This window comes from Lepisosteus platostomus, chromosome 20 (genome assembly GCF_059453375.1).
Source record: "Lepisosteus platostomus isolate fLepPlt1 chromosome 20, fLepPlt1.hap1, whole genome shotgun sequence".
Taxonomy (NCBI): Eukaryota; Metazoa; Chordata; class Actinopteri; order Semionotiformes; family Lepisosteidae; genus Lepisosteus; species Lepisosteus platostomus.
Window position 1 is genome coordinate 12,041,121 of NC_142630.1, and position 17,019 is coordinate 12,058,139.

Here is a 17,019-nt window from a genome sequence, read left to right on the forward strand (position 1 = left end):
GCGTTTGGTAAGCATCCCCTGTCTGACAAGCAGGCTCTTACAGAAGGTCAGGTCACATCATTGCGTTTTTGCTGCTTTCCTTGCAGTTTTAATGCACATGCTCTTAAAAGCTCACAGAGACAGGCAGGGGTTTCAATTAGCTGGATCCATCTAAAAAAAAAAAATTGAAATCATTCTCTTTGGTTTTCCACTTCCTTGCCCCAGAATGAACTTCGGCATTACATGGTGAATTGGTATTCGGAACATGAGTGCTCGAACTACAGGACCAACTTTAAGTATTTGAAAAGCTGTGAAGCAAACTGCCCTTTCTACCTTGCCATCGAAATGCTACAAAAATGACCCATCCATCCCGTTTTTTGTATTATCCAGATGTTATTGAACGGTGTACCGAAATGTTACAGCACAAAATGTGTTTGAAGGAAGTGAGACAAACGGAAAGTGAGAAATGTTTCAGTGAGCTGCTTGTTACACAGCTTGTTAGTGATGTTATTAAGCTGATATCCAGTAATTTCAGAATGCAGCAGCTGTGTTTGGTCAAGCCTTGGTAAACAGAAACCTTGACTAACCTTTTATTGCGCATTATATGGCACCCTGTGAACATCTTCATTGCTTTTGGAATATATGCTGAATGTGTTTTATAGAGGGAAGAGAATTTTACACTTACTAGTTATGTTCTTTTTCTAGTTCAATAGCTCTCCCAAAACTAAGGATGGATCATTTACAACATAAATGTCAAGACCCTGCAGGGGATTTTTCTGGTCACAGACTAAATGCATCTTTCTAGAAATGCATCTATATTAGCAGAGAGAGTACAGCTATAGGTCAGGGATAGAAAATGACTTACATTAAAAAGCCTTAACCCACCTGCCTAGGAACGCAGCTAACCTGACACTTAGCCATCAGGAAAGGGTGCATAGATGTAGTATTGTGACAGAACTTTTTTTCTTCTTGATCATTCTGTGCAATACATTCCCACAGAATGTTGTGGGAAATGGGATCTTTGAGCATATACGTCAGGGTAGTGAGCTATGACTGGAAGAGGAACGCAGACTTTTTATATATCAACTGAGCCATTAAACTGCTGTAGGCTAATTTTTACAAACACCTGCTGTCTCCAGTTTGCCATCAGTACATTACAGGAAACCAGAGCAAGACAAAGTTACTGAGATCCTGTGCAGCAGCAGTGTTTTATCCTCATAGTCTATTTCATTATCCTGTCTGGGAAAATCACAATATAATTTGATATTATGATACAGTTTTCGTGATGTTATTATATATCATAATGGAGGTGATAATGCAGACTGTGAATACAGCAGAGTGTGTCCTGGGTTTTGTATTTTAATTTACATTATAACATTTCCAAAATCCTTATTTTCAAAAATGGTAAATATTGCAACTTTGTCATTTAGTTCTTAAAATAAATTGCACATTATATAACTTGCATGATTTGTGTGAGATCACAAAATTTCAGTGAAGTCAATTATACTGTATATAGGAGAGTGGGGCAGAATAAAGGTTTGCTTGAAGAAACCAAAAACTTGAATGGACTTTCTTATTAGATGATGTGTAAGGCAAGGTAATCACCTTACTATAGTGTGCCAATTGTAACCTGGTCTGCAGATAAAGTAATAGAAAATAGGAGCCTTTTTTGATAGATGTCTCATTGTGCACCATGCACATTAAGTGGGGTACAGTGACATATTCTATTTCTGGTGCTTGAAAGCTCACAAATAAAAGGGCCAAATGTGACTTATGAAATGTTTAAATAGGAATACTTTTTCCCACATGATTATTTTGGCTTTTAACAGTCCTGGTTAATAGATTATCTATTTGTTACACAAGCCTAAAATCCCACATTAATAAGAGGTGTATGCACTTCTTATTAATTATTTTAAAAATATAAAAATCAAAACAGTAATTTCAATGAATGCATTGACCCCATCAAACACAGTAAGTGACAGATCTGTGCTTTGTGTGTGGAATGTAAGCAAAATGCTTTTGCTTTTTTTGAATAACATACAAATGTCAATTAATGACTGCCAATTGAACTGTATTTTACAACCTGGGCCCAAGTGTATATTTCTAATAAGATCTGAGATATGACACCCCTTCACACTGTAACCCACTGACCTGTATTCATTATGGCAAGTCTGTGCAGGGAATCTGAACAGGGAACTTTTTAATTCGTGGGGGAAACAAACGTACTGGGCTTTGCAAGAAACTACAAGCAAATTTCAGGTAAATATGACTGACCCCCCCTGGAATAGCATTGGAATAGCACAATGAAAAACTACATCAATTACAAACAATGCCCTAATAAGCCATGTTTCTGACCTAACTGCTTGCAGCAGATCCAAAACAGATAATGTGAAAGGTCATATAATTTCAATTTGCACACACAATGTCAATCCCTGTAACATATGTTCAAAGAGAATTGTGTTGTTTTTCTAATTTTGGACATCTGATATTTAGAATGTAGAATAACTGCTGATTTCAGCATAATAAAGACATCGTGGTTTCCTCTTTTAGATTTTCTTATTAATATACTGCTCGCAATATGCCACGTACATTGTTAATTGATTGGCTCCTACTACGTAATGTAAGATCGCCCTCTTGTGGTGTTGTGATGGAATTGAATTGATACCACAAAGTATACATAATTTCCTAAGTGTACTGCTCTACTTTATGTTTCTTGAAAAATACTTCTTATGAAAACAAAAGAAACGAATGAATTAGATTAGTTTAAGTAAAAAAAAAACTACCAAAGTGCATTGTTTTGGGATTATTATATAAAGGATATGTTGAAAATGACACCATTCTTTGCTTTAGTAAAAGAACACGTTTTATTTTGGAGCATACATTGTACCACACTATATTGTTAACCAAGTATCATCACATCTGTTTACCTCTATGTAGAGTTTGGTGTTAAACACAAATAGGAGGCAGGTGATGAAATACCTTCCAGATAAAATGGACAAAAAGTAGAAGAAAATATTTGTTATACCTTTCCATTTGGACCAAAGAAACAGGGCATGGTTTAGAAGTAGAATACTGAAATAACATTCTGTACACAAGCAGCAACAAATACCAAGTATGCTTGACAGAAATATTTAATGGGTTACATTTCTGGTCTCCATTATTAAAATAAGAAGGTGGATATTTTGCTCGTACTCAGATAAAGCAAATCAATTAAAAATATCCCTGTCACTGTGAATATTCATACATACGCATTCCAATTGTTCAAGTTACACAATTAGAGATGTATATATGAAACCTGGGAGCCTATTTGTCAAAATGTTTGAAGTTGTATGAGCTATACTGTCTTACAAAATCAGATCAAAAGTAGCCAAAGTCAATTACAGCTACTACTGTATGTCATTCCTTTTGTCTGTGTGCACAGAGGTAACACCAGTTCACTCGAGTTTAGCTGTAGAGTGAGGCAAAGTTGTTAATGGAGAGTGATGACAATTTTAAAATGATTTTGACTGGCTGTAGGACAAGGCCTAGTTCTTCGAATTTTAAATGCATTTTATGCAGAAGCAAACCTTTACTTGGGGAATGTTTAACAAGAAAGTTTAGTATTATCAGCTAGCATTTAGCTACCAGACACATACATTTATGTCAAGCTCATTTCACCAAAAACGTTTAGACAAAGCAAGAAATATTTGCTTTAAATAATCACTTGAAATACTTGGAAAGTTCAATGTAAGAACATTGTAATGTGGGAACGACATACAAATATATACACATTGAGCCCATTTGTTTTTTTTTAAGATGAAGGCATAAGAAAAGAGGAGAAAATTATTGTTCCCAATTTGCTTTTCTTTAGAGGAACTGTAATAAACATTCTAAAGTTTGTGATAATTTGTTCCATTGTTTGTATCAATTCCACAGGATTTCCTTTAATTAGTTTAAATACAGTTATTCTTCACTGGTAATAAGTTTTAAGGATAAATCTTTTTACTTTTATTCTGTAAGTAGGTATATCTTCACAGTTTGTTCTGAAAGCCACATGTAATTGTTCATAGATTTTCTTCAATACACATTGAAAAGGCAGATTTTTCTTCCTGTTCTTAGGTATTGGTGCAATGTCTGGTTGGTACAGAAAGAAACGGAAAGGTCAGACAAGCCTAGAGGTGATTCAGAAACGCTGAACAAGTATCATGTGAATTAGACTTGGTCCGTGACCTTTCGAACAATCAGAGTTACCATTCCCTGTTAGCTCTTCTAATTCAGAGATTTTCTTAAGCCATGAGAGCTCTTGTGCTATAAAACACAGATAATGTCATTCATGAAAGACATATCAGTTGCTTTCTCTTGAGCCCAGTAAGACCTCAATGCAAGAGAAAAACAAGTTGAAGCCTGCCAACGACTGACAAGAAAGGGACAAGATGTTAGACTTCTTTTAAAAAATTAGATTCACAGATGATTTAAAATATAAATAAAATATAAAAATATATAATATAAAAAATATAAACAAAGTAAATCTTGTAAGTATGAATCGTGTAAGGAAAGGATATCTTTTTTTTAAGTCTGTACTGCTGGAAACAGTTTTTATTTCAGCAAATACTCCACATTTTAGTGGAACAAATAACTGATAACATTTGCAGGCTCAATGTATAGTATATCATCTAATTTTATTACACACAACACAAAGCATTGCCCATTTATTCTTAGCACTATTTAAACCATAAACATCTTTCTTTTTATTTCTAAATCAAAGTTTTAGCTCAGGGCTGACCAATCCTGGTGCTGAAGGGTAGGTGTGACTGTAGATTTTCCAGGTGTATTTAAAGCACCAACACCTGAAGAGATTGAAGAAGCTGACAAATGAGTCCAATTAAGACAATAACAAGCTGATTAAGGTCGTTCAAAGCCCAGCTGGACTGAAAACCTATAAACACACCAGCCCTCTAGGACCAGGATGGGGAGCCCTGCTTTAACCTATACGTTTCATAATTTAGAAATAAAAGCTGGGCAGACCATCAACTCTCTTGATACTATGTAACTTAAAATTTTAAACCAAGACCAGCCGTTCAATGCTTTCACCAAGCTGGTGTACAAGAGTTCAGAGCAAAAAAGTTTATTCTATGATAAGCTTTTAAGCCTGGTGCTTTCATTGTGTTTATTGTATTCACAAGACTTGTGTCACCTTTATGTATTATAAACACTTGAGCATTCTTATCTTTTATTTATAGGCATTTCAGGTCTTTTCATAGAAACTCAACAACCTCCACTCTGTCTCTATGTTTCTTCCTGACCTTTTCCTCCTGTCTTGACATGGTATTATGAACACCTATGCCATACACAACACTACCTATACTAGCTCAAGATCATGTGGGCCATTGCTATGGCTTTATGCAGACTATTTCTTCTGAGCTGTCAGACCTGTATTCATTCCATATCCATGCTGAAAGGCAGACGGAGAGACAGACAAAGACAGGCAGTAGTCATCAGGTCAGAGTGAAATCGTCCCCAAAACACAAATGTTTGTATTCAAAGTCAAAAAGCAATTCTCTCAGCAAATCGTCTAATAAATTTCCAGTCATGACCCATCCTGCTTCCAAAAACATTTACGAGACGACAAGGCTTTGGTGCAAATTGAGTGTCGGTTCAAACACCTGCTCTCTTTTTTTCCCCCCGCTGAAGTAGGGATTATAACACATGGCAATCTGGTGACACAGTAATCCAAATACTGCAATTAATAGCTAAGTAATGTAACCACATTTTTCTTTGGTTAAAGAAAAAAAAAATCCCTGTCTCTTAGAACTTAAAAATCTACCCTGCCTTTTAAGCTTTTCCTAGTGTGATGTATTCCTACAGTATGTATTCTTAGGCATATTTTTAATTTATCCTTAAATCTGATTAGGTAGTCGTTAAAAATGAAAAGTGCACTTAATGTTGTTTGAAATGCCACAGGAGATGAAAACTGGTAGGTTTAAGTGCACTCAAGTTTGTCGTCAGCTTTCCAGTAGCTCAGATAAGTACCCACGGGAAACCCTCACTTTCAACTCACACGGGCATTGGGAAGCACTGTCCCTTTAGAAATCAATACAACATTGTTTCCCCCTGAGTACGTTCACTTTTCTCTTGCAAAATTTGCTTCCTTAAGCTTTATTTTGCTATGACTAAAGCTTGCCATTTTTTCAATAATAGTGCAGCATGGGAGGCGAAAGCAGTGTGTGACAGGATCAAACCAGGATCACCAGCACTGCAGGCATGCTTGTTACTGCGTTTCTAAGAGGTCTGGCCCGCCTGGCAAGGAGATAATAAGCTGCTACATGACTCCTACCTCTCTGGAACTATACCAGGGATGTGCATGTTGCTCTGTTCCCTGCTGAGCTGCAGCATACCTCCTTATTGGCATGGGCTTCCTCCTGCCATTGATGTCCTGTTTAAAAGAAGGTTTTCTGGGAATTGAACTTGTATCGCTGGTGTCATGGGCAAATCTGTTGCTGTGATTCCCAAAGGTCAGGATTACCCGGCATCTTGTTTTTGCTTTTCAATAATTTTACCAAGTGAGGGCAATGATACAATCAGAATAACTTAAAAGTCACTGAGAAACATTTCATTTTCTGGTAGAGGCATAGTTGTTAAGCTCAACTTAAATATTCAATCCATCCATATTTTGTTATTCAGTCAGCTTTCATACCTCAACAAATTAAATGTATACTGGACCCTTCTATTATTTCATAGCCAGGGTAAATGAGTAAAAATGTTTGCCTATGTACAAAAAAAGAAAAATACCTACCTACCTGCTAATATGTTATATAAATATATTTAGGTTATAAGAGTGTGGAACAAGCTACCCACTCATGAGGTTGAAGCTGACACCTTAGCTCCATTCAAGAAATGGATGGATAAGATCCCTGAATCACTGAACCCTAATTCCCAGATGGGATAGATCTTCTCGTGTGTAGCCTTTTTTAAAGTTCTTATTTATTAAAACTAGTTCTGGACAAAATCAACATTCTTTCCACCAGGGATCCTCATCAATCAGTATGTTCAGTTTGTGTGTCCAATGAATTCAGCCTACAATGTTATATATATATATTCAACTGAAATAATTATTGCAGAGACACATAATGGTTTAGTAATTGCTTTTTAAGGCTGTCATGGTGCTCACAAATATTGCACATTCTCAACTACAGTTTTTTTTTCCATTGCTTTGAATGTGCAGACAATTAGACACGTTTATCTCTGTCTGGGGAAGATTGTTTGCAGCTGAAATGTTTCCAAACAACAAGGCTGTAATTCTATGAGCAATAAAAAATATTTTGTTGGTACACTTTTAAATTACTTTAAACCTTTGAATAAGGAATGCTTTTGGGACACAGAAACATAAAACCTGTCCTTTGCAAATAGATCAGAGTGGCACGGAGTGTTTGGAATACAGAGCAGTACAAAAAAGGAGGTTAAAGGATATTAAAACAAATTTGAGATTCAGACACGAAAAATCATATGTGACTCAAAACTAATATGACATGGATGGATAGATGGATGTTTGCTCATTATGCCTTCCAGCTAGTTGGGGCCAATAATATGACATACATAATAATATTTGTTTTACAGACGTCTAAAACGTAGCCATGATTTGTGTGAGAAAATAGACTTTGGAGTCAACACCTTTTTGTTTACCACTGTCTTCACAGGCCCTTGAATCACACTGCGTTTAATTATATTATTAAACAGAAGAAAAGAGTATTTCAGGTTTCAGCACTTAACAGAAACTATAACTGAACTCTTCTACCGTGGGAGAGTTTAAAGCACATGTACTGCCTACCAGAGTCACTAAACTAGCATATACCAAGCTAATGCTTATTAGCTTATACGATAATACACGGATCTTAAACATACAGATGCATAGCTCATAATATTCAGCTCATAATATCCGTATGTAAAGTAAAATAATTAATTAATTGCATACACAGTAATGCTTAAAATTGAACCTACCTCGCAATCGACTAATCATGTCTATGTGACCACGTGGTGCGGAAGTACTTCATAGACGCAGACTCACGTTGTGGAGTGGAGTTGAGTTTAAATTTCAATGCAGAAAGGATAACGAGAAGCACATCAGAATGGAATGTAAGTCTGGCTAATTTTGTAAAGAAAAACACGTTTAAACCATGATCACTAGGTGTGAAAGCTATTTCTGTAATCACACACTGTTTCTAGCTTCATCGAAAAAAATACTTTTCTTCTCGTCTCACACTTTTTCAAGCTTCAATAAAGTATTCGAGTTTTGCAAACAATAATTGGATATTAATACATGTGCTTTAGTTTACACGTACAAACGGTTGAAAGCCTATTTGTTTTCAAACTTGAAAAAATGTCAAGGTACGGTTTACAAATGTGTGACGATCAAAAGTTGAAACAGTCATATCAAACCCTTCCGTGCTTTTCATTTGTCCAGCTCGTATTTCTATGCAAATATTAAACGGGTTGTGAAGGTGTGCAAAGATATTCAAGTTATTCTTCAATTTTTTTTTATTGTTTTTGTATTATTTTGTATTATTTTTGTAGGTAGTGTTCAGTCTGCTCTACCAGCTAAACAGGCTGCAATTCTGGGCATCCAGGTAAATTTATTCTTTTCAGACGTGCTGTCCTTTGCTGCCCTCTGCAGTTTTTGTGTACCAAAAAGTGGAGACTTCACACTTTTAAGCTGTTTTGCAACAGGATGGGGTTTTTGCTTTTAGAAATTGAAAATCTGATCTTTTGAGTGTTTTGATCTGTTTTCCAGAACATTGGCAGATTCAAGATTAAACGTTTTCTCTCATTTCCATTCTGCTTTACATATGAATTCCACTTGCGAGTTACTACTACAAATCTCTGAATTAATTTAGATTAAAGGAAGGCATTGCTTCCAATAGGGAGGAAGCGCTGAAGTGATTTGTCTCGTTCACTGCAGCAATAAAAACATTTTCTGCTTGTCTTCATAACAGTCCCAAGATGCCAATCAAGCAGAAGCTTTCACAAACGCATTTCTGAAGAGGAGCATGCCAAGGCTCAAAGAAGAGGAAATCCAGCAGTTTTTGGTTCGCAAGGCAGTGGTACTTGAGCATGCCTTCAAGAGAGTTCAGAAGAAAAAGAGGAAGAAAGCAAAAGGCCTAAATGCCAAGCAGAGGAGGGAAATGAAAGTATTTGAGCTGAAACCCGAGCAGCAGAAGTCAGTGCAATTACAGTTTATTATTTTTATTCAGTAATGTGTGAAATGGTAGAGTGAAACTCTTCATTTTGTTTTTTAATTTGAATGCAGAACACTTCGCTTTAATGAAATGGGAAAAGGGGGCATATCTTCCATCTGTTTGTATTAACTTTTATTAATCATATTTAGAGAGGTGGGGAGCTGTGTCAGTATGCGAGCCGCAAAGGAAGTAGAGGTTAATTGTACACTGACGTGTATAAAGAGTAAAAAAGATACAGGGTTTTAGTATGAACACCTAAAGAAAGCTCCACAGCCTTCCTTCATATTTTAGTGTGGAATTAACATCTTTTTGTTCGGTACAATTTATAAGGTATGATAGAAGTGCAGTAAATGGATTAAATGTGAATTACAATTAATTTTTGGAGTAAGGCTATAGAACAGGTCACCTGTTGACTCTAGAGATGGAAGGATGTCTTTTATTAAAGTTGTTTTGCCAGGTATGAACTCTTCTTGCCACTACATGAATTGTGGAAGCAGTACATGCGTGATCTTTGTAATGGACTCAGACCAGAAAGGTATGACTGCATGCTTAATTTAAAAAAGCTGTCAAAACAATAAACCATAATGCAATCAACAGCTGTCCTATGTTTGTTAAGGGTGGAAGTAAGCAGATTTTGGCATTAGCTCACTAGCAAAACAATAAAACTGCTTCTTAATTTGACAATGTTAACACATAGACAGGTACAACAGGTTTAAGTTTTCATTATCAGAGAGTCACCTTCTCTAAACTCCTTCAAATCCAGACTCAAAACCTTCTTTAGAAGAGCCTTTACTTAACTGGTTCCATTCTTCACTCCTCTGCTTTTCTTAGTACCACCATCCACGGTCTCCTCTGTATATTGTAATTGTGTTTTATCTTGTGTATTCTTTTTATTTATTGTTGTTCTCATTCTGTAAAGTGTTATTATTGTATGATTGATACATTACGTTTTCTAATATTTATATTTTTAATATTTCCCTGGGTCATGTTAAACTGTAAATCATTGACAAGAAGGAGAAATCTGTTAGGATTTGATAACCAGTACCACAGTGAGCACTTCAGGGAACTCTTTATTTGCTTCTTTAGGATGATTCCTGAAGATCATTATGGAAAATATAATCACTTTTCCTAGTATGATAATTCTTTCTCATAATTTCTTTATAATTTATATCAAGATGTCACAATTGTGGCTTAAAACACTAGTATTTTAAGACCATAACTGATACGAGGCAGGTTCTTCTATTTCACCCTTTGTCCTATTAGTTCCTTTAAAACATTTTACCATTCAGAATGGATAAAGCAAATGCACTGTATAAATGAAATTCTGTCTTGCAGTTAAATCAGGTTTTTCTACCACTTTTACTTTAATCTTAGCAACCCTCAGATGATCCAGAATAAGCTATTGAAGGCAGATTTCCATGGTGCTATTATAACAGGTAATTGTATTGTTCTTTTTCTTTAATCTGACATAAAGATACATAGAATTGTTTAAGCAAAATAAGTACTGTACATTCTAGTTTTAATTTTTCTCATCAAAGCTTCCAATTAAAACAATAGCCTTAATAATCTTTTTTGGAAGTTGTGAATCAATATCTTCTTCTTTTTTTTTCCAGTGGTCAAATCTAAGTGTCCTTCTTATGTGGGCACTACAGGAATTCTTTTACAAGAGATGAAGCATGTGTTCAAAATTATCACAGAAGAGGACAGGCTGAAAGGTGTGCATCAATTATCCATCAATCTAAATAATGTATGTTTTAATGCTTTGTTCAGAATTTATGTTGTAAAGTAATTTCTGTTTTTTTGTCTTTTTTTTTCCTCCCTACAGTTATCCCAAAGCGCAACAGTGTCTTTAGTGTGGAAATTGATGGATTCATTTCCTATATCTATGGCAGCAAGTTTCAGCTCAGATCAAGCGAGCGCTCAGCTAAGAAATTTAAAGTGAAAGGAACCATAGACCTTTAATTGAGAGCCAATGTAGCTGAAGCAGCCTCTTAGGAAATGTCACCAGTTGCTCCACTGAGACTAATGGAAAGAGATTTGCAGCTGCCAGGCAAGATATGAAAGAAATTCAGCTTCTCGGAAAAGGCTATTGATTAGCTTGTCTCTGGAGAAACATCTTTTTTTTAATGGCAGTCAGTTACTTTATGCTTTTAATTTCCACAGTTTAATGCTAATCTGATTACATCTAGCAACAATGCACTGGCAAAAAGGCAATGTTTCTCAGACCATTTAAATTAACTCAGTCTCTTTCATAATGTACAGTCTCAAGAATTTGAAACTAAACGTGAACTGCTTATAACTAGTGCTGCAGGCCACAGAAGCCTGACACTTAGTACAGGATTGATTTTTAAGATGCGGTTTTTGAATGTTAAACTCCTTAAGGATGGTAGTATATGTCAAAACTCTGTTGGAAGACATACTGTCTAGGTAACTATATCGGAGCTTTTTAATTGAGTTCTGTCGGTGAATGCTGGCAAAAAGTGTAGGAAATCTTTCTGTACAAGATGTCCTTTACTGCAGTGGTGACTTTCAAACAGAAAACACAGATGTATTCTAGATAGAAACGCAGTTGTATTCTAATTGATCAAAAGAAATGAAGTGTTTGAGAAACTGTGCTATGGAAAAGGTTGTTTTCATTATTGAATGCGTATAATAAATCAGTTTATTATGAAGGAAATAAAGTGATTTTACTTTGCATTGTTATTTAAATTAGTCTTGGAAACAAAGATGATGGATTTTGGGAAGCGTAGTGGTTAGCACTGCTGTCTCAACGCTGGGGCCCTAGTCTTCGAAACTCATTGTAATTATTCCTACTCATTGTCCATTGTGTCCAAGCTTCACTGATTAAAAATAGACCTTTGTGTCATATTTCTTTGTGTTTACCAGTATGTAAAATTGCCTGGAGTTAATTATACATATAAGTCAAATTTTTGTATTCTTGAAGAATACAAGGAATGTATTAAAATATGTTAAAATATGTTTTTTTTTATCTTCTTCTCCTTCAATGTTCATAAGTTCTTACAGTACTGCAAGAACCTTCTTTTCAACTGAACTGTGCTGAAATGCTTCTGTCCACCAGGTGGCATGTGGCCGTAGCATGTCTCCTTTTTTCTCTTGTTCTACCGCATGGCTTTGTCATGCAGTGGCTGCTCGAGTATTCAGTTTTTTATTCTCTACTGTTGACTGGTGGATCAGTAGCTCTTATGTACAAATAGACCAGAGCTCATAATGTTTTTTAACATCAATTGCTTTATAAAATGAAAAGCAAATGATTACAATTATTATCTTTGCAATTTATATACAAAAATGAAGTACTGTATAACAACAGCTTACGTATTAATATTTTGAAGACCAAAATACAGTCCACAATGATTAGCATTGCTACTTGTTAACCAGAGAAACCCTACCCTGGAGAAAGCAGTGGTGGAGCCCTGGGTTCAGTTCCAGAGCTGGGGTGCTATCTGTGTGGAGTTTGTATATTCGCCCCCTGTTCAGCTGGTTTCCTCCAGATACTCTGGTTTCCTTCCACAGTCCAAAGACATACTGGTAGGTTAATCAGCTTCTGAGAAAACTGGTCCTGGAGTGTGTTTGTGTCTGTCTGCCCTGTGACTGACTAGGGTCGCAGTGCACCATGGATGGACTATGAAGATCCTGTACCATAGGGGTTCTCTTATGTGAAGTGAACTGAGAATGCAAGTCTCTACATGGGATGGGACAGTTGTTATTTTAGGTCACTGGTTTAATTTTTGTAGCACTTCTGACATGAATAAAAGTACTATTATGAGTTAACTTTACATGAGCTCATAGACTGTTACATCATTCATTCTGTTCATTTCAGCTAGCTATATAACATATAAACAAATATTTAGTTTGAAAGTTTGGTTTAGGTTGAATGAGCTACAAATACTTCAGTTACTTCATTACAAAGACAGGAGCATGTACAAATTGTGTATTGCTGAAGATGAAAGAATGGAATCTGAATGGGTGGAGATCTCACTGCTGGGAAAGATCTAAGCCAAACCCACTAAGATCATAATAGTATCAGGTGTTTGCTAAAGTGGACCAAAGGGCAAAGGCTTAAGAATCATGTGATTTACTCTACTTAGTTAATATTCGCTATGAACAAATTTCAGAATAAACATAAAATAGTTTGCATTTACTCTAAACAACATAACTCAAATAAAAACCCAAATGGCTTTTCTACCTCATACCTCAAATAAAAAGTTCTACCTGAAAGTTCGACTATAAAAAGAATGTTTTGATTAATCCTTTTCAATGCCAAGCTTTCTGGAACTCCTGTACAAAAAGGTTAGCTATAAAGAACTAGATCAATCAAATCCTTATTTGCAAAGTTGCTTCCAAGAAAAAAAAGTGTTTTGTTTTCATCACATAACATGGCACCCAGTAATAATGCTTACTCAATGTAACATTTTCTAGGTATCCTGAGTATTTCCATAATTAACTTCGAGTGAAGGAACATTGCAAAATAAAGCCATGTTACTTCACTGAGTCACAAAAACAGGAAATCTGGTGCAATCTGAGCAATTTTTTATGTTTCTTGTAACCCTCACGAATAATGAATTGAAGATCCATTGATGAAGATCTTATTCAATCCAGTTGAGTGAAGAAACTATTCCAAAGTATTACCAAGGAACTATTATTTACTAAGTCTTCTTTCCTTTCCTTTTTGATTATTTATTATAAGCAGTTAATCAGACCCTAAAGTATTATAATTCTGTTATAGCATAGTATTCTTTATACTATACTTACAGAGCTGTACAATTAAATTAAAAAGCAGACAATTAGCTTGTAAAGAGTGTGAAAACAATAATAAAATTCCTACCTGCAAACAATCTTTATATTGTTCAACAAAGAATTCTTTTAGGCAGAAAGGACATAAGGGCTCTCTTAGTCTTTATACCAGGGAACTGGTACCTCATCCTAGAGGTTAGGAGAGTATATTCTAAAAAGAGTGGATGAGAGGGGCAATCTAAGTTTCTATGTGAAAGATTAATAATATAATTAAAAATGTCACTCTGTTAGACATGTTATTGAGTCCAAGGATGTGCCAGTAATCTTGCCACCAGTCCTGATCACTTTTTCCAACTTGTTTTTGATCTGCAAGGACAAGACGCCTCTTCAGCACTGAATACAAACGTTTAGAACTCTCTGAATACAACCCTTATAAGAAAGTGTCAGCATTGTGCTGTCTACATTAAAACGTTTTCCCTTTGTTAAAAAATACAACTTTTGTTGCATCTTCAAATACCTTGCCTCCATATTGGCTGTCCAAGTCAATTTACAATCACTAATAGTGCTGAGGTACTTATATTCATTTACTCTTTCAGTATCAGTTCCATTCGGAGTTACAGGGATCATAGGAATAGACCATTTCTTCCTCTATTATCTAAATTCTTTCTTAATCAAATTATTTTTTCCTTTGTATTTTGTGTTTAAAAACAGCGAATTATCATGACATGAACATCTCTTGTTTTTTTCAGTACAATTAGTATAATATCAGTGATTCTAATATAAGTATTGCTGGCTCACAGTGCTGGGGGCCCTGGTTCAATTTTGCACCAGGGGTGCTATCTCCATGGAGCTTATACTGTATGTCCACCCAAAGTTTAAATACACTATTTAATATCTCTCTTGGCCTTTCTACCATACATTTCTACCAGTGTTCCTGTTCATGTTTTAATTGATTTATAAGGTTTTTCACTTTCTCTTTATATTATCCGATTTCATCTGTTGGCTATTGCTTTCTGATTTACTTATGACTGATTTCTGATTTCATTTCCTTACTCTGGGGATAAATCTATATACGAATTAAATTATATTTTTGCCATCCTATCCCATTTTACTTCTCTTTAACTCTCTGTCAGGCTTTATCCTGGACTCAGAACAGTCCAGTTCTTAGTCCAGTACTGTTTCAATATACTGTATTTAAAAGTATAAAATGTTATGACCGAAGTTCATGGTTCTCTCACCTTGCTTTCCTTCACTTTGTCTTCACTGTTTGAAAAGATTAGCTCAATCCAGGCATTTTCTTAAGCAGGTGTTCTGATAAACTGATACAAATATAATTTGCTTTTCAACATTCAGATTTAAGTAATAATCCAGTTCATTATAGTCTTGCTTTATGAAGACTGTTGACAAGATTTCCTTTTGAATGTTTTTTTAAAGCTATTCATAGGACCTAAAAAGTACCTGGACAAAAAGGTGATTTTATCTCCTCCATTTTATAATAACTGATATATGTGCATTTTCATTTAATCCAATCTGAATACTGTAATCAGTAAATATACCCAGATTGTAAAACCCCTTATTTTCCCTGGCTGTTCGTGACTTTGACCGAGACATTGAGCCTTATCAGTCAACAACATAGCATATGAATCTTGAATAGCTTGTTCAGCCAGTCACATTTTTTCTACTTGGAAAAAACATCCCTCAGAATTACCGTGCTCCAGTCTGCGACCTTCTGAAAAACAAGGAAGTAAACTATCTTTATTCTTATATGCCCAGGTGCCAGCAAAGCCCCAGTGTATGTCGTTTTCTGAAATAAATACCAAGAGCATTATTTTTAACTTGTACATGGGTCAGTCCTTGAACTAGATAAATGAGAGGTACTGTATTAATGAATGTGGTGTGTGAGTATGATGGCATACCCAGGCAATTTCTGCATGTCTTTCTGTCTTATCTCATCCCTTGTTTAAAATGCTGTTTTGAGAATTTCTGTTGCTATATCTGTGTGTTTGTGTGCTTCCTAACACCTTGTGTTTTCATGGGATCCATATTTCCTGCAGTATCTTTTAGTGGTGAGGGGAAGTCCGAGACACTTCAATACGGATGGGGTGGGAGGCAGGGCTCAGAGCTTGTGAGTTCTCCCCCTAGCAAGGAATGGCAGTCCTAGACAATCAGATCTAGAATACCCCGGGAAAACCCATGCAAACATGGGAAGAATGCAGACACTCCACTCAGATATACACCTGCAGCCACATTAACACCCAGTACCATATTAACTATCCGTCCATCCATTTTCGAACCTGCTTCTTCGAATTCAGGGTCACGTTGGAGCTGGAGGCTCTCCCTACAAGCAACAGGCACAAGGCAGGGTACACCCTGGATAGCACGCCAGTCCATCGCAGAGCAGACACACAAACACAGACACACACTCACACCTAAGGGCAATTTTCCCAGAGGCTAATTAACCTACCTTGTTATCATCTAAATAACCTATCAGTATGTTTTTGGACTATAGGGGGAAACCAGTGCACACAGAGGAAACACACACGAACACAGGGCTCCAGTGCTGTGAGGCAGCAATGCTAACCACTGCAACACTAAGCCGCCCCGAATTAACTCAAGTTAAAAAAGAGAGAGAGAAATAATAGTTTCTGAAAACCACAACTGGGTTATAATACTTCCTGCTCTGTCTGAGAATAAAGGAAACTATGACAAAAAGAATTACCACGTCCTCACTATTTACAGAATATTAGACATTTTGTTTTCTTCCTTACTACAGGGAACATAAATAAAATGCAAAAATTTTCAGTCAAATCAAAATAAATTACAAAATTGATTTACTTGGTGGGAATTCCTGCCAATAGCAGCTTGGAATATAACAGGAGGAGATTATACCTCGCTGGAAATACCTATTTAATGCAACTTAAATTATGATATTTAAAAAAAAACACAGGCACATAGATGTAAAACTGAGAACTAAAGTAGCACCTCTCATGTCAAATGACATCTGGAGAAATCAGAATCACTGTCTTGTACTAACTGAACTCATTAAAACGGAATACCAAGTGGAACAATCATGAATAGA

General features: G+C 35.8%; 1 protein-coding gene and 1 long non-coding RNA gene across 3 annotated transcripts; one reads left to right on the forward strand and one right to left on the reverse strand.

Annotated features, from left to right (window-relative positions):
- Nucleotides 1-2,816: 2,816 nt before the first annotated feature.
- On the reverse strand, nucleotides 2,817-8,027 carry LOC148644499 (uncharacterized). Its single transcript, XR_015928649.1, has 3 exons — nucleotides 7,954-8,027; nucleotides 6,293-6,391; nucleotides 2,817-4,092 (listed from the first exon to the last, which is right to left on the reverse strand). It is a non-coding gene; the product is annotated as an uncharacterized LOC148644499 (long non-coding RNA).
- pop4 (POP4 homolog, ribonuclease P/MRP subunit) lies at nucleotides 7,985-12,165 on the forward strand. 2 transcript variants are annotated; one of them, XM_088613685.1, is made up of 7 exons: nucleotides 7,985-8,088; nucleotides 8,527-8,579; nucleotides 8,946-9,169; nucleotides 9,646-9,723; nucleotides 10,563-10,635; nucleotides 10,816-10,903; nucleotides 11,014-12,165. In XM_088613685.1, exons 1-7 carry the CDS (start codon nucleotides 8,082-8,084, stop codon nucleotides 11,148-11,150), a joined length of 660 nt encoding a protein of 219 aa, XP_088469811.1. In that variant the 5' UTR covers nucleotides 7,985-8,081; the 3' UTR covers nucleotides 11,151-12,165. The 2 variants fall into 2 exon arrangements, with proteins under 2 accessions (XP_088469811.1, XP_088469810.1); XM_088613684.1 differs by having other exon boundaries at nucleotides 10,563-10,624; nucleotides 10,802-10,903.
- The last annotated feature ends 4,854 nt before the right edge of the window (nucleotides 12,166-17,019 follow it).

Coding starts and splice junctions, on each gene's coding strand:
- pop4 (XM_088613684.1), top strand. Junction 9,724..10,562: donor AATGGACTCAGACCAGAAAG/GTATGACTGCAT, acceptor CTTTAATCTTAG/CAACCCTCAGATGATCCAGA. Junction 10,904..11,013: donor AGAAGAGGACAGGCTGAAAG/GTGTGCATCAAT, acceptor TCCTCCCTACAG/TTATCCCAAAGCGCAACAGT.